Here is a 17755-nt window from a genome sequence, read left to right as displayed (position 1 = left end):
AATTTAAAACTATTTGTTCAGGGGCACCTGGGTGGCTCAGTCGGTCGAGTGTCCGACTTTGGCTCAGGTCATGATCTTACAGTTCGTGAGTTGAGCCTGGAGCCTGCTTTGGATTCTATGTCTCTCTGCCCCTCCCCCATCATACTCTGTCTTTCTCTCTCAAAAATAAACATTGAAAAAAAAATTTTTTTTAAACAAAACTTTTTGGTCACAGTAAAAAAAACCAACACCACCTTTTTGTTTATAAAACAGTCTAAACTTTCCTTCTATTTTTTTCAGACTTTTTTTTTAGGATCATAAATATTACCATGGAAAGAGCATAATTTAGTAAAACGATTTGATTCTACATTGTTTGTCAGAGATCTGAAAATATTAGTAGAAAGCTCAACACTGCTCTATGGTCCTTGTTTTTATATGATATTCTAACATAAAGGTCTTAATTCCTAAGCACTGGCAAGGTGTTTCATCTTCTATACAGTGACATACTCATTATGTACCACATGGGTTTTCTTAAAGTACCCAGGTGATATTTTGGATCTAAATCCACAGTTTCTGTTATGTATTTGTCCATAGAACTAACTACTTTTAAACTGAGTTCACATTATTTTTAAAAACCATGTAGCTCCAATAAGTTTTCAGATAGATAAAAAATTATATTACCAATGAGGTCAGCCAACATGTTTTTTTAATGCTAGCTAAAATATTTATCGGACACAAAATAATACCACCCTACAGAGCCTCAAGTATCTATATTTCCAAAGTAGTCACATCCCTAACTGACTAAGACCATAAATTTACAAGAAAAGTGGACATGTTCTTAAGGGAAAGTAACTGTTAAGTTTCTTCTAAAATCGTTAAGTGGCTACAATGAGAAATTACATTTTTTAAAACCTGTATGCTTTACACTTAATCCAGAATTATAGTTGATGAAATATATATTTGCAGTGTGTGTGTATGCGTGTGTTGTGTGTGTGTGTGTGTGTGTGTGTGTGTGTGTGTGTGTGAAATTCAACCTGAGGCAAATTCAATTCAACTGATTCACATCTTTCTAGCTATATTATAACCTATTATTCCATTAAAGCACTATATCAGGAACACCTCATTTAAAAAAGATTTTTTTAATGTTTATTTATTTTTGAGAGAGAGAGAGACAGAGCATGTGCATGGGAGGGGCAGAGAGAGAGGGAGACACAGATCCGAAGCAGGTTCCAGGCTCTGAGCTGTCAGCACAGAACCCAACACGGGGCTCAACCCCATGAACCATGAGATCATGACCTGAGCCAAAGTCAGACACTTAACCGACTGAGCCACCCCGGCGCTCCAGGAACACCTCATTTTAAAGTTAAATTCCTGAGTAACAGCATGACAGCATAGTACTTCTGGCTTGTGAAGTCTTTGCTATTTAAACAAAATACAAGAATTATAATAAAAAGAATATGAACTTTGAACTTTCCTAATAAAAGGGCTCCATAGAGCCCTCTTCCAAAACCTAAGAAAGATTAACCTCTTTTCAGACAGCATCAGAAAAGGTAGTCAAATATTGTGCTTTTGTTTATGTTTGACTTTGACTTAAATGGCATTTAGGGATAGAAAAGGAAAATTAAGTTAAGAACATACATCTTTATTTACATAATTTTTGCTTTATGTAAATAACAAAAAAGTCGCCTTCCAAAATTAATAGGAAAAAATCCAATCATTCCACACCCAAAAATACCCAGAAGCATAGAAGTAGACCCTGAGGTACATTCTCTTTCCCTCATCTCTATTCCCCCAGGCTCTGAGGGAAAGGAAGTCGAGGCATTATCAAGTTCAGAATTGTATTAATTTCTTCTCCTTTGGGTCTAGAGCCATTGGGAAGAGGTAACACTCACACGGCTGACAGGGAGCTGTCTTTCTTTGGCTTCTTCTTTTCCCGGGCATCGCTGAAATCTAGGGCGGCTTTGTCCATACCAAGGAGCTCGCTGATTCTGTCCCGGCCATAGAACTCCCCATATTTATCCATAACCTGGGCACAGGAAATAAAACATTTTACTGGCCTCAACCACTCAGTAACCCCTCGTATGCATGCGCATACAAACATCTAATTATTTTGACACTTACTATATATCGGTCTTATGTTCGAGTTCACTTAAAAGTCTCACTTCTGGCTCTTCTTCTGTGATCGCAATGCTTAAGGTCAAAACAAACTTACAGCACTGTACGTAATACCCATCCGAGGAACAAGATGTCTTAGTCAAGAGAGGGACGCATGCAAAAGGAAGGGGGGGGCCAAGGAAATAAGTCAAGAAGTGGAAAAAATGGAATGAAAGGAACTTTGACCAAATTCATACTTTGCGCCAGGAATTATGTCAAGAAATTTGACTTGCTCTCCCTCATGGGACTGTCACATTATGTAAGTCACACTATGTTATCAGCATCCTATTCTGCAGATAAAGAAGTTATGTCTTAGAAAACATAACATGCCCTTGGGGCACCTGGGTGGCTCAGTGTATTGAGCATCCATCTCTTAGTTTTGGCTCAGGTCATGATCTCATTGTTCATGAGACCAAGCCCCTCACTGGGCTGTGTGCTGACAGCCTGGAGCCTGCTTGGGATTCTCTCTCTCCCTCTCTCTGCTCCTCCCCTGCTTGTGTTCTCTCACAAAATAAATAATTAAATATTAAAAAAATAAAATAAAATAAGAAAATGTAACATGTCCAAGCTTGCTAAGCTTGGCAAGAAATGAAATAAGGAAACCACCAAACGAGATCTGACTCTCAGGAAAGATCTGCACTGACCATCGCCAGCCATGGGCTGGCCACTTGTGACAGCATCCTCTCTGGGCTCTCAGTTACAACCGTTCAACTCTCCCCTAGTTTCCTGACTTGAGCTGTCAGTCCTTCAGTAATCCCCGGAACCTCATCACCTCCCCCTGTCTTCAGGGCAATCCCTGCATAGACCCCTTTGCACCACCAGAATCCTTTCTGAGCAACTGTCCTCCATTTCCCAGCCCCCCTCTCCCTCTGCCACATCTTCCTGGCCTTGCCCACATGTCCCGTTTTCAGACCGGTGTAGACGTGGGCCCACAGCTCTCCCTTGAGCCCAGGAAGCACAGCCCCGTGACACAGCCACTCTTGGCCTAATGCTTCCAGGAGAGGCCCACACACAATGAAAATGGAGACAACGGTAAAAGCAATGAATGAAAAGTAGGAGAGAGAATGGGCCACTAAGGGGAAAAGAGGGTAGAAGAGCAGAGGACGAGGAAGGCAGAAGAAGGAAATGAGCACTTGAGGGAAAGGAGGAAGGAGGTTCCCCAGGGAAAGAAGAGAGAGAACGAAGGAAGAAATACATTAATGGAAAGGAAGAAGGGATTAGCAAAAGTAAAAATAAGCCTCTTCTGAAAGTATACAGTCGAGGTAAATGAAAACATGAAAGAGAAGTGGTAGTTAAAAAGCCCATGAACATCACCCACAAAGGTCTGTTCTGTGTTATTCTCACGGTGCTAAAAACGGGCTGGGGTGGCCTGCATGGGGGTTCCCTCTGGGCTGTGTTCTCACCTCACTCCCAGGACAACAAATCAGCACTAAGTATAGTAGGAATGCCACCAATAGTCCCTGCTGCAATTACAGTTTAGTTTTACTTTTTTAAGTTTATTTATTTGAGAGAAAGGGAGCACAAGAGTGGGGGGAGGAGCAAAGGAGAGGGGGGCAGAGAATCCCAAGCAGGCTCCACACTGTCAGCGCAGAGCCCCACATGGGGTTTGATCCCACGAACCTCAAGATCATGACCTGAGCTGAAATCCGATGCTTAACTGACTGAGCCACCCAGGCGCCCCTGCAATGACAGCGTATTTCTTTGACTCTGAATATGCAGTTTCCTTCAGAGAAATCTGTGCTTTAACAATTCAAAGCTTCTTTCTTAAGTAGCTAATGAGAATAAAATGTTCAAGTTACCTAATTAAAATTGTTTAAAAATAAGGCTTTCAAAGCCCTGGCCCAATGTGGATGTGCTCGTATGCAGGAGGGCAATGCTGCTCAGAATTTCACCTCACACCAGGAGACAAAACTCTTGCGCCAGAATAAAATCTACAAACACACGGCTTCTCTCAACTAGAAAGTCTTGTTATTAAATAGATTTTTAAAAAAAGGTCAACGTGCTTCCTCGTGTCCCTGATTTCAGTTCTTGGTGCAAGCCCTCTATCTCCCCTCAAATTGCTAACAAAAAATCTGCTGGTCGCCAATCCTCCTGAGTAACACGGAATCAAAGGGAACAAGAGCACTTCATCTGGCAGATGTCTCTGTCTACTCCAGACGGTACCGGTTGGAGCTAGAACTCATTAAGGAGGTGAGTTGAGTCAGGGTGGCAATTAGAAAGGTTCAAAGAATAAGTAGGAGCTAGAATGTAACGCTTTATGTGAATCGCTTTAGTCTTCACATAAAGCAATAGTATTTCATGATCTACAAGTACCGGTACATACATTATTTCGTTAAAAGAGATCTGACATTAAAATGCTATGTGGTGAGAAGAGCAGAGAAGACCCTTGACTTTCAAGATCAGAGCAGTCAGCAGGCGCCACAGTTCATCACTGATGCCCTATCATTGTTCTTTCTACTACGCTATGACGCAGTCTGCATCAGAAGAATAAAACTTTATGAAAATAAAAAGATCTCCGAAGTTCATGTGAAATAAACAAAACTCAATCCTTTGTTCTCATGGAACGACTCTGCTCCTACAGGGCGAAGCAGGATTCCAGCCCCAGTGATTTACAGCTGTCTTATCAGAAAATGGTCGTTAGCCAATTCAGGGGACCCAAAGAAACTCGGAGAAAATTCTCACCAATTCCTATTACTGTGCGGACTGAGCACCGATTATTCACCTGAGTCAGAGGACAGGTGGATGAAGCAATGCTTATTATTCATTTTATAGCTGCAGAGTATGGGTTCTTCTTTATGTGCAATTTTTGAAATTCATACTGAATTCTATTGCCACTTTGAAATGACATTAAAAGACAGATAAAAGCACACCTCAGTATTTCATTCTCCACATGAGCCATATCAAATTCAAATCTGAATTGCACTCTAGGAAACAAATAGAGAATGCATTCCTTCTGAGAGGTATTACCTTTCTTTTAACAAATTTGTCCCAGTAGTTGTTGGGAAATGACCTAAAAAATATAAAAGCATAAAAGTAAAATAACATCATTTAAAAAAATGATAAATAACAATATGTTGTTTGGAATAAGCAAAATACTTAATATGTAAACACATATTGTTTCATTCACAAAAATTATAATCAATTTTGTCCCACCTTATCCCATAATTTTCCTATATCAGAGGTACATTAAATATTATGTAAGCGTTAATATATCAATATATACATGCAAATCACAAAAAGACTCCAGGCTAATATTTTAACGGGGAAGAATATGAGCATATTTATTAATAAGTAGCTTGTATTTATTTACATGCTGACACATGTCATTTGTAACATGTCAAATGACATACGTTTCTCTGTCAATTATCTTTAAAAACTAAGGTATCTAAAAATCTGTCATTTTTTTTCTTATAAAGTTAAAAAATCTCATTCCCACGTTATCCTCGAGGAAACTGACCGTGGCACCTGTACTAATATGGACTTCACTTAAAGGGACAGATCTCATTTGACTTAGTATTAACAGCTAGAGTTGACAAATACAACATTGAGCATTTAGAGTAAACATTTTTTTTTAATTTTTTTTATTTAAAAAAAAAATTTTTTTTAATGTTTATTTATTTTTGAGACAGAGAGAGACAGAGCATGAACGGGGGAGGGGCAGAGAGAGAAGGAGACACAGAATCGGAAGCAGGCTCCAGGCTCTGAGCCATCAGCCCAGAGCCCGACGCGGGGCTCGAACTCGCGGACCGCGAGATCGTGACCTGAGCTGAAGTCGGACGCTTAACCGACTGAGCCACCCAGGCGCCCCTAGAGTAAACATTTTAAATGCACAAACACATCATCCCCATTTGAAAACTCAGAGCTTATTAGCAATTTTAACTTCTTAAGAACAAGCAAAGCTGATCACAATAAAAAGATATTTCACACTTGACACACTTGACTAGTAGAAACTACTCAAAAAATAGTGTATCACTAATACCTGTAGTGGTGGCAAGTTCTATTTTTGTGATGAGTTGACCTGGAACAGCTGCTAGGAGTCTGGGTCTTGATCTCACAAGGGTAAATAATTAATGTATAGAAAAAGCATTTGTCTCCCTGCCTTATATTTTACATGTCATAACGTTTGACTAGTTTTATGCTGGGCTGCTTTATGGTACCAACTGAAAGTTTACAACTTAGATACACTGAAAGTATGAAATTCAATATTTTTGCCTTCAATGCTACAACTCTTTCCTTAATGAATCATTTTTGCCTCGTCTGGTCTTTTGGATGAGATAACCCCACACTGCAGGTTATGCCCCTCTAGCTACACACTTCTCTGAACATTGAGTAATGGATGTTAAGTTCCATCAGCGCTGTGGAAATGGACCCAAAGCCATTTTTGATTAAGGAATTGGGAACACAGATGGGAAAAAAATTGATAGCATCCATTAAGAGGCTGACAGTGCTTAGTCTTTTGATTTTCTTGGCCGAAAATATAACTATTATTCACCTCTGCTAAACTTTTGACAAATCTGCAGGAACTCCAGCAAAGTTGGGTTTTTTTTGTTTGTTTTTTGTCTTGAAATTTTTGAGCACAGTAATGTCTCATATAATTCTTTACTCACTGTGTGTTGATTACGAGTCTATCCCACTGGCCTTTAATATCATCTTCTGAAGGCTGTTCTGTAATATAAAGCCCATCAAATTCCAATTTTCGAGCTACTTCCTTTTCTCGCTTAAAAATAACCAATGGGACCTACATTTGAAAAAAATAAACACGTTAAAATTAGTTTAGATTTACTGGCATCTCCTGTGGTCGCTATCTTTACAAAACAGCATCTGGAAAAAGAAGTATTTCCCATGTTACTTCCAGGAAGGTAAAACTGAGTGAAAATGAATTGGTTATATTTAGGCAGAAAGAAACATCTAGAGGTTTAGGAAAAAAAGAAGATAGAATAGATATAGTTTATAATCATATGTTTTTAAACACATAGAAGTTCACAGATAACTACACTGAAGAAATCATTTTTATGTATTAAAGAGAAAAAGATGTATTATATCTTTTATTATGATATACTTAACATACATCTTTATATATGTGAAACATGAACGGATACAATAAAATACAGCAATGTTACTAATGTTCCAAAATGCATGCTTCTAAAAAGTGCAGTGTTATTTGAGAAATCTCTTTAATTATTCCACACTCAGCATGCCCATATGCTATTTTGAAATAAATTTTAATTCCAGCATCAGCAAAAATCTTTGTCAGCTAGCCAAAATGTTTCCAGAACATATTGGCTCTCTTTTCATATGGACAGATTTTACAGAAGGCATGGATACAAAAAAGAGGCAGACGTTCTAGAAAAATCCAAGAATACTTTCCCTGTCCCCTCTTAATAAAACAAAGGAAAGATAGGGAAGGGAAAAGAATTTCTGAAGAAAATTTTACAGTCTAGTTTTTCACCCTGGGCTCTGGCTTTTCAAAAGTCTTCTAGAAGCTTCACAATCTGAGGTAGGAGATAATGAAATAAAGGCATTACCAAGAAAAGGTGTCTCGCTAGGAAAAAATAAAGAGGTTTGCAAAGGTAATGGGCAGCCCTGGGCATTCGGAGACTATCTTGAGTTCTGTTCACCAAGTTATATTATTCTCTTGGTATTATTCTCTTGGTATATTATTCTCTTGGTGGGGATAGAGCTGCATTATTCTCTGGGTGAAGGGTGACAAACTGTGGTCTTTCTGCCATTGATGGCATTAGGTAGGTGCCTAATGACTCATAGGTTCCATACGATGTATATATAACTCTAAAACAGTGGAGCATTGCTAGGAGACATGGTAGGTTATTTCTACCATGGGGCCAAGTTTTGATGAAACGGGTCATTATGTAAATAATTGCCAATATGTGACAGGAAGCTATAACAAGACAACCCGGGGCCACAGGCCCTTCCCAGGACAGCCTGCAGTCAACGACTGGTCAACATGGAGCTCTGAAGGCCAGGCTCCAGTCCCCCAGCCCTGCAGGGGCATCCCAGCTTCAGGGACTGAGGCTTGTGTGTGTGGCCTGTTGTATCTGAACCACAGCCCCACTTTGTCTTCTGTTCCACCCTGCTTCTTCTCCTTGCCCCACGGGTGTTGATTCGTGGAACATTCCCTAATAATCTCTGTGCAGGAAATTCCCTCTCAGAGTTTGCTCCCCCAGGAGTCCAACCTGCAAAAGACATGCGCAAACACGGACACACACAGGTACCTTGGTGCCTTACTATCTTACTTTCAAGCAGTAGTAGCCGATGATGCAGAAGAAAGAAATGACCGTGTGAAGAATGGCTAAGATCCGCAGCGTGGGCTCCATGTAGCCGCTGCTCTCCTCCAGGACGTAGTGAACCGCGATGATTCTAGGCGAGCCACTGTCCAGGCTGCTAACTTTGGCATTTCCACTTGAACTGCGAGTGGGGGGCTCCTTTCCTTCAACCACAGAAGAAGTGGAGACCTGATTCAAACCATTTAAAGTAGAGTCAGTTCACTCCCTCTAAGGGACCGGCACACACAAGAAACAATGGAAACCCAGCCTTCTCAGCAGAGAGCCAGATATGAGGCTCAGGTACCATGAAAAGACTAAAAGCAAAGGCTAAAAATAAAAAGATAGCTTTTCAGAAGCTGATGGCCTATAACGAGCACACCCTTTAAAACACCTCCTAATCTGAGCAAGAGTTACGAGGAGTCTAATGCATGCAGGAGAAAAATCAGATGGCTAGGCTGCCTTCTCAGGTACCAAATGAATTTAATGTAATGAGGGTGTGCCACACCCAGATATGGTACCAAGGGGGGTACGCAGCCAAATCAGGCTAGGGACACTGGGTAAACCCTGTACTACATCAAACACTCTTTAGTTGAGGTATTTCCTACTTAGTTTGGAGGAACAAGTCTGCTCCTGCCTTACTACACCGTCAGTGATGTGCCTGAGCTCTAGGTTTTTTCCTTTCATCAAAACATATCTCGAAAGAAATTTACATGTGCTCATTGGCGAATGTGTGAATTCTGCACACGCAATCCAACCCATCTGTGGTTTCGTACTGGTTCCTGAAACGTAAAGATGTACCTACCTTATAAAAGAGCAAGATGAAATTGATTGCAAACGCGACGAATAAGGCTAACATTCTCATGTTGTAAAAGTTGCGAGCAAAATAGTTCTGAAAAAAACGATGGAAATTAAGGTCACTGAATGAAGAGATTGACACGTGCAGACGATTTAAAGCATTCATTCATCTGCCCCAAACTACTTCTTGAGAGCCTACTCTGCATCCAGTAACGTCCTTGGAGCTGTAGACGCAACAGTGAGGGAGTACGTTTGGGCCACCACGGAGGAGGTACACATCCGCAGATGAAAGACAAAACAAAATCTAATTTCAGAGGATGCTAAATGCTATGAAGAAAAATCCATCAGGTTACAGGCTTGGGGAACACTCTGGTTGCACTGTGCTGGCAGTCACTAAATCACATGGCTTCAGGGAAGGTGGATGTGGTGGAGGTTATGGTTTGAGGACAGGGAGCAGTGGGCCAAAGGCATTTATTAGAAAATATGAACACGCTCAGGCAAGCAAAGAAAACATACTTGCGGGGCTGACTCGTCCCCTGATTGCCACCCAAGGAGAGGTCGGTGAATGTTTACTGGGCCTGAATGATTAGGGTCTCACAATATATCAATAACAATATTCATTGTAAAACATCTTACTAGAAGTTTCTGTTGATATGCGATGATTTTCTTCCAGAATGCCGACTCGGGAACTTCTGGCTCTCCGTATCTGTGTGTGTGGAGCTGCCTCAACTTCTGTTTACCCTTATCTTCTTTGGCTTTTTCTTCTTTTTCTCCATCTTCTCCCCTGTGAACACAAATGAATGAAATACAAGCCATCCAGGAGCTACAGATATAAACAGGTTTTGTGCCAAATTATGGAAATGGATATTTAAATCATGGCATCGCTTGGGGCACCTGGGTGGCTCAGTCTGTTGAGCGTCTGACTTCGATTCAGGTCATGATCTCGCAGCTTGTGGGTTCAAGCCCCGTGTTGGGCTCCGTGCTGACGGCTCGGAGCATGGAGCCTGCTTCGGATTCTGTGTCTCCCTCTCTCTCTGCCCCTGACCCACTCACATTCTGTCTCTCTCTCAAAAATAAATAAACATTAAAAAAAAATTTAAATCACAGCACTGCTGTTGAAAACTAGTTTCTCTTCCAGTGCATTATAATATCCAGAATTTTAGAATGAGGGGTTGGATTCCTTGCCTATCATAGGCTCCCATTGACGGATCATTCTGTGACATTCACATCTAAAGGGATGTTTGTTCAGCATCGTTCTTCATCAAGGAAATACAAACCAAAACCACAGTGAGATACCACCTCACATGGGTCAGAGTGGCTAAAATAACAACTCAGGAAACAATAGATGTTGGCAAGGATGTGGAGAAAGGGGAACCCGCTTGCACTGTTGGTGGGAATGCAAACTGGTGCAGCCGCTCTGGAAAACAGTGTGGAGGTTCTTCAAAAAATTAAAAACAGATCTACCCTATGACCCAGCAGTAGCATTACTGGGAATTTATCCAAAGGATACAGGAGTGCTAATTCATTCGGGCACGTGTACCCCAAGGCTTATAGCAGCACAATCAACAATAGTCAAGTTGTGGAAAGAGCCCAAATGTCCATCAACTGATGAATGGATGAAGAAGATATGGTGCGTGTGTGTGTATGGAACACTGCTTGGTATTCCAGTATAATGGGATACTACTCGGGCAGTGAAAAAGAATGAAATCTTGCCATTTGCAACAATGTGGTCAGAACTGGAGGGTATTATGCTACCTGAAATAAACTAGTTAGAGAAAGACAGGTATCATATGATTTCACTCACATGTGGAATTTGAGAAACTGAACAGAAGACCATAGGGGAAGGGAAGGAAAAATAAGTTACAAACAGAGAGGGAGACAAACCACAAGAGACTCTTAAAGACAGAGAACAAACTGAGGGTTGTGGGGGTGGAGGGCTGAGAGAGTAGGGGAGGTGGGTGATGGGCATTGAGGAGGGCACCTGTTGGGATGAGCACTGGGTGTTGTATGTAAGTGATGAATCATGGGCATCTACTCCTGAAGCCAAGACTAGGCTGTATGGTAGCTAACTTGACAATAAATTAAAAAATAAATAAATACAGGGCATCTTACAGGTTTGAAGTGTCTTTACGGCTCTATGTACCACATTCCCTTCCAAATGTGCAATAAAAACATTTAACTGAAAACAGAATGACAATGAAGATACTTTTTTTTTTTTTTGGCTGTGACTTCCCAATAACCTTATTTTTAAATTGTGATTTTAATGTTCAGTTTTAACACCGACCAGCCATTAGGACTTAAAATCAGAGGCATATTTGCATTTGGCGGTTCACATACATAAAGCATGTCAACATATTAATGATGGAATCAGAAGTACTGAAATTTGATAGTCTACCCCTTCTAGGTGCAAAATACCAATCCTTCATGAAAGCATATTTATGGGTAGTCATATAAACATATATACGTATCGTCACATATACATAACCCCAACCTGGATGACATATATCTAACATTATTTTTAACATGAAAGAATTGCCACAGAAACGGCGGTTGTGACGTTACATTTCACTATAACAAATCATCTACGTGGCCGTTTTTATAACCGACCCAACTGTGTGGGCTTCTTCGACAATAAACAGAGGTGACTGTAAGGAAGAGCCCACGAAAACACGCCAAAGAAAACAACGGAGGGGAAAGTAAAAATGCTGTGTGAGCATAGTAGCACTTAGAGGTACTTAAAATTTTACTTCGTTGATTTTTAAAAGTGTGCCTATGAAATTATTTAAACTGGGTGAAAGCTAGAGGTTTCCATGATTAACAGAGGTTTCCATGATTAACAGAAAGCCAGTGTCATGGGGAAGTGACCCATTTTTAGGGCTCCACACTCAGCTCTTTCTTTCTTACCGCCACAAAGGCAACTGCGCCCCGCAGCAGGAGTGTGGGTAAAACTGAAGACTTCTGGGCTCCACACCAGACATGCTGAATCAGAATCCCTGTGGATCTTTGTTTCTAACAAACTCGCCACTGTGCATGTGGCTCTGGGGCTACGCTTTGGGGGGATGGTCACTGCTGGGATTTGGGCAATGGCATTCAGAACGCTTGTCTCCTCCCTGGCTCATAAGGACCGAAGTCCTGCCTGATTCTGAGCACAGAACTGCAGCACTGAGTGACCTTGAGGAGAGCATCCCATGGAATCACTGGAGCCATTTCCGCTGAAAGGGAAATGCACAAACAGAATCCTCATGGAACAAGGAGGAAGAAATGGAGTGGCAGCTGGGGGGGGGGGTCCTCCCCCCAGAGCTTCACCTCAAGAATGGCAGACTTCATCAGGGAGCAAGACAGACTGTGTCCCCCAAAGAGAGGGAGAGTGCAGGTAAATCAGACTTACTGAAACAAAGGCACATATACAGAAATTACACATACTCGGCCTTTTCAGGTTCAGATTTGCTTTCTTCTTTCTCCTCCTTTTCTTCCTCTTTCACCTTCTGTTCCTTGAATGGGCCAAGGGGGAGAAGGAAATCGGGGTTACACATCACCTCTGAGTGAGTTTAGGGAACCCCGTGACCCCGTGACAAATCACAACCTACCAAGGATACCCTCTTGCCTTCACGGAGATGAAGGTGCCAGGCACGCCCTTCATTCTGGTCTAAACTCTCGCCCCTTCTTCTTCACTCACACCTCCCACATCCACCTACTCGATCCTTACTCACCCTTCAAGGCAAACTTAAGTGCCCCCCTCTTAAGTTGCACTGAGCTCCTCCAAACCAAAGTGATGTTTCCATTTTGTCAACACACATGACCTCTACTATCTAGTGCCCGCACCATTTAACACTTCATAATTTCCTAGTTCCTTCATGACTGTTGGTTATATCTTCCTAATAAACTCTTTCAGGCAATTTGAAAGCAATGACCACATCCTCTATCTCCTTTAATGTCCTATGATACCCAGCGGCATTAGGCACCTGGTAAAGACTCATAAAATATCTGTGGATGGAATGACCGCCCAGCTGACTCCTGTCACTAGGGTGAGGACTTGAGCTTACGCCCTAACAGTTTAAGATAACTCAGTAATTTGCCAAGTATCATCATAAGGCAAGCTTTGCCTACCAAGAGCCATTTCCCTTTGGAAACCCAACTCACGTATTTACCACCACTCTGGCACTAGCACGAAAACTGATGTAGACTTCATTGATCATGCCTAGAGAAGTCCAGAGAGTCAATTACCTGAAATTTTTCTTGCACGTCAGGGATAGGGACCGGGTTGCTCATTAGATCGCTGAGGCCAGCGTTTGGATTATGAGGAATAAGTTTGTACTGTCCTCCTTCTCTCTTCAGATCCAAGCCAAATATGTCCGAAAGAAGGTCGCTTTCCTCTGTCAGTTCCTTCAGGTCTGTCAGGTCTTCCGAGGGCAGGGCGGCCTCCATGGGCCTCCTGTCCCCCTCTTCTCCATCCCCTCTCACCTCATCCTGAGTGGGGTCTGGCATGTTGGCTAAGAGCTCTGCCACTCGGATCTTTTTTGCTCCTTCTACTAGGCTCCCGCCAAGCAGCAGGCTGCAAATGATGCGGAAGAAGCCTCTGGAAACGCTGGCCACAAAGTGCAGGAGGCTCATGAAAATACTCCAGTAGGACGAAAAGGCGGCCGTGACCATATCCTTCATCGTCATCTTCTTCACCTTTTTCATCTGTTTCTTCAGGCTCTTCAGGCTGAGCATTCTCATGAGGGTCAAGATATTATACCTGAGAGCAAACAGGGCCGACTTGACCGTCACGATGGAAAAGAAACCCATTCTGGGCCCCTGCTCTTCTGGCTTCTCCTTCTCACTCTCTTCTTTATTCGCTGACCTCTCATTCAAATCCGACTCTGAGATCTGCGCTGCCAGCTGCATTTCGAATATGGTGTCCTCACAGAAGTTGACAAAAAGTTCCATTTTCTCCTTTTCTCCCCCTTCGTTGACCACGTCAAATATGAACTGCCTTTTGGACTCCTTGACCTGGGGCTTCTCCCACTGGGTTCGGCTGGACTCACTGATTTCAAAATACACCCTCTCGATGCGTTTGGCACTTCCCATGATCTCGATGCGGCCCAGAAAGGGCTGGAAGTAATTCAGCACGCTCTCTGCCAACTCCAGGAAAGTCTGCAGTCGCGTATCATTGGGCATGTGCTCCGAAAGGTTGGTCAGAAGAACGGCCACGTTGAAGCCGATGTCCTTTGCGGGCTCGTGAAACCTTTTGACAAACTCTTCATAGTCCAGGGTTTCGTTTTCATCCGTCTCTGCACAGGACAGAAGAAACTCGGTTTCTGATTGCGTGTAGTGTTTATGGCTCTCCATCGCTTTATGGAAGTCCCTCTTGGAAATGACTCCCTTGCCGTCAGGGTCGTATTCTTTAAATGTGTCAGAAGAGGTCAAATCCTTTAGTTTTAAGAACATGTCAAAAAACTTGAGAATCATCTCCACGTTGTTGGAAGACTCCACAAGCATATCGACCATCTGTTTGCCAATGGTTCCATTGACAACATTACCTGGTGGTAAAGAATGGCACGTGTTCAGAAGGAACATTACTGATAAAACCAGTGTCTGGACAGGAAATGACCATAGAAGCCTCAAATGACATCTGAATCAAGGACGCCTCCTTGGTTATCATCTACCACATGAAGTCTCAGGAAACGATGGATAGTTATTTGTAAACCCTACTTCAAAAGAGTGATTACATAAACACGTCAAAACCATATTTACAAAGTAGTCAGACTAACGGGAGTAAATCAAGATTTGAAAAAAAGCTGGGTTTTTTTCCCCTCAAATTGATCGAGGAGGCAATATATTTTAGGATAGAAAAAATGGGGGAAACATTTATATCCTAAAGCCAGAAACTGAAGTCCAGTTTCATGTTAATAATAAAAATGAGCATTTGGACAGCATTTTAGGACCGAAGAATCACTATTCATAGAAAATATGTGATTTAATGTTCATATGTTTGTGAGGCAGATACTTTTTTTTTTATTTAAAAAAAAAATTTTTTTTAACGTTTATTTATTTTTGAGACAGAGAGAGACAGAGCATGAACAGGGGAGGGGCAGAGAGAGAGGGAGACACAGAATCCGAAACAGGCTCCAGGCTCTGAGCGGTCAGCACAGAGCCCGACGCGGGGCTCGAACTCACGGACCGTGAGATCATGACCTGAGCCGAAGTCGGACGCTTAACCAACCAAGCCACCCAGGCGCCCCGGCAGATACTTTTTATTAATTCTGATTTTACTATTGAGGAAACTGAGGTTTAGCAAGGCTAAATGAATGTGCCCGTTGTGACATGATTATTGAGGGTGAGTGCCAGGACATCAACGTGATCCTCTGAAAGCAAATTATATGCTCTTTCTGATTTACAATGTAAAGCATCTCCCGGCATTTCTTCATGGTCGAGAATATTTATTGTAGGAAAATGGAAGATCATTGATAAGCATGAGAAAATTAGATATTATCCTAAATTACAGAGTCACAGAAAGCTTTTATCCATTGAACAGAATGTGCTATGTAGCATAAAGACAGACATCAAAAAAAGACACGTGGTGAGGTCTGCTGAGTCCATTTGCGCAGCAATAAACACCATGGTCGAGAACGTGGGCTCAGGAACCACACCGTTAGGTTGGAATCCAGGCTCATCTCCAAGCTGAGCAATGTGGGCAGATTTCTTAGCCTCTCTGTGCCTTGGTTTCCTCATCTGCCAAACAGTGGTAATACTACCAAAGCCATAACCTTGGTATTAGGATTAAATGAGTAGCTGGTATATTAAAGTGGGTGAATTTGGGGCATCTGGGTGGATCAGTCGGTTAAGCACCTGACTTCGGTTCAGGTCATGGCCTCACAGTTAATGGGTTCAAGCCCCATGTTGGGCTCTGTGCTGACAGCTCAGAGCCTGGAGCCTGCTTCGGATTCTGTGTCTCCCTCTCTCTCCCCCTCCCTTGCTCACATTCTGTGCGTCTTTCTCTGCTTCAAAAATAAACATTAACAAAATTTTTTAAAGTTTATTATAATGGGTGATTTTAAGTTGTCACGGATGCAGTCACAGCTGCTCCTGCAGTTATGAGTGTCGTTACTATTTTCTAGACTAAAATGTGATATGAAGTCATGGTAAAAGAGTCCTGTGCTCAGAGGGCATACAGTGGCTGGCACGTAAGGGTTTCTGCAAATGTGGCATCTTTGAAGTCCTAGCACAAGGCACACCTCCTGCCTCAGTTAATCAAAGTGCAGTTATGCAAAGCACAGTGGACTAAGAAACAGGGAGAGAAAAATTAGGAGGGGTTCAAGAAGAAAGGGGAGGTAGCAACAGCAAACGTGTTTTAGGTGGGTTTGGTCATTTTCACGTGATTTCACCAATTTTGCCCATCGGTCTCTTGGTACCCCCGTGTCACAGAGGAAGGAACTTGAAAACGGAGATGGAACCAGTGCTAGCAAGGGTCACACTGCCAGCAAGTGGGAAAGCGGGGACTTGAATGCAAGCTCTTGAGCATCACGTTTACTGCCTGACCCAGAAGAGACATGGGGCAGGAAAGCAAGACAAGTTGGAAAGAGAGAAGAGAACGAGAGCTGATACAGGCATGCTGTGGGAGAACAGGACTGCCGCCAGCAGCCACCGTGGGGGATGGTGTCCTCTCTTCTTCTCTTGTAGGCCATGAAGGACCCATGGGGGTCACCATGCAGCCAGCTCAACGCAGTGGTTTATACTGTCGGGCTTTATCCACATGCCTGTAATGCCCAATGATTACAAACCAATGGACAAAACAAATAACGTCTTCATATATACTATGTCTGGAGAGCGTGTTCTTTAGGATATCACTAGGAAATGACAAGTGTCCCTGTAAGTTACCACTGGTTTCATCTCCCAGGTATAGAAGCTGAGATATGCAAGATATCTCTTAAAAAATAACCTTGAGGGGCGCCTGGGTGGCTCAGTCGGTTAAGCGTCCGACTTCGGCTCAGGTCATGATCTCGCGGTATGTGAGTTCGAGCCCCACGTCAGGCTCTGTGCTGACTGCTCAGAGCCTGGAGCCTGTTTCAGATTCTGTGTCTCCCTCTCTCTCTGACCCTCCCCCGTTCATGCTCTGTCTCTCTCTGTCTCAAAAATAAACGTTAAAAAAAAAATTAAAAAAAAAATAAAATAACCTTGAGAAAACAGTAATAAAGCCAGCAATAAATCCAAGGTATCTGTCACATCTCAGCGTTGATATTTTATGCTTTGCAGTACTCTGACTCCATAAGCAAACACATACTGATCCTTGAAATCGAAGGCTAATGGGAACTTGAAAATGTAAATCAAAACTACCTTCTAGCATGGACAGCAACATGACCACCATATCCTTCTGAAGATCCATTAATTCTTTTAATAGCTCGATTTGACTGGAATCCTGAAAATATTAATATATGTTACATTAACATATATAATACATGACATATAATACATAATGTGTACACTGCAGTTTAGATAATATGAGAAGACTGTGTAGCAAGAACACTGTACTTGTTCTCACAAAAAGAAGTGCTTTGCCAATTGTA

General features: G+C 42.2%; 1 protein-coding gene across 9 annotated transcripts in view; it reads right to left on the bottom strand.

Moving 5' to 3' along the window:
* The window catches only part of RYR2 (ryanodine receptor 2), a 756877-nt gene that overhangs the window by 23002 nt on the left and 716120 nt on the right, over window positions 1–17755 (bottom strand). For all 9 annotated transcript variants that reach the window (XM_053910232.1, XM_053910224.1, XM_053910226.1 and 6 more), the window contains 9 exons: window positions 17526–17607; window positions 13434–14731; window positions 12633–12700; window positions 9846–9993; window positions 9217–9303; window positions 8385–8603; window positions 6741–6871; window positions 5101–5143; window positions 1872–2005 (listed from right to left, as the gene is read on the bottom strand). In XM_053910232.1, the coding sequence (XP_053766207.1) occupies window positions 1872–2005; window positions 5101–5143; window positions 6741–6871; window positions 8385–8603; window positions 9217–9303; window positions 9846–9993; window positions 12633–12700; window positions 13434–14731; window positions 17526–17607 (2210 nt within the window). The remainder of the gene's footprint in view (window positions 1–1871; window positions 2006–5100; window positions 5144–6740; window positions 6872–8384; window positions 8604–9216; window positions 9304–9845; window positions 9994–12632; window positions 12701–13433; window positions 14732–17525; window positions 17608–17755) is intronic.

Source organism: Panthera pardus, unplaced genomic scaffold (assembly GCF_024362965.1).
Source record: "Panthera pardus isolate Hobbes unplaced genomic scaffold, ASM2436296v1 HiC_scaffold_22, whole genome shotgun sequence".
NCBI classification, from domain to species: domain Eukaryota; kingdom Metazoa; phylum Chordata; class Mammalia; order Carnivora; family Felidae; genus Panthera; species Panthera pardus.
The sequence above is the reverse complement of the archived record's forward strand: the minus strand, read 5'-3'. Positions and strand labels throughout refer to the sequence as shown.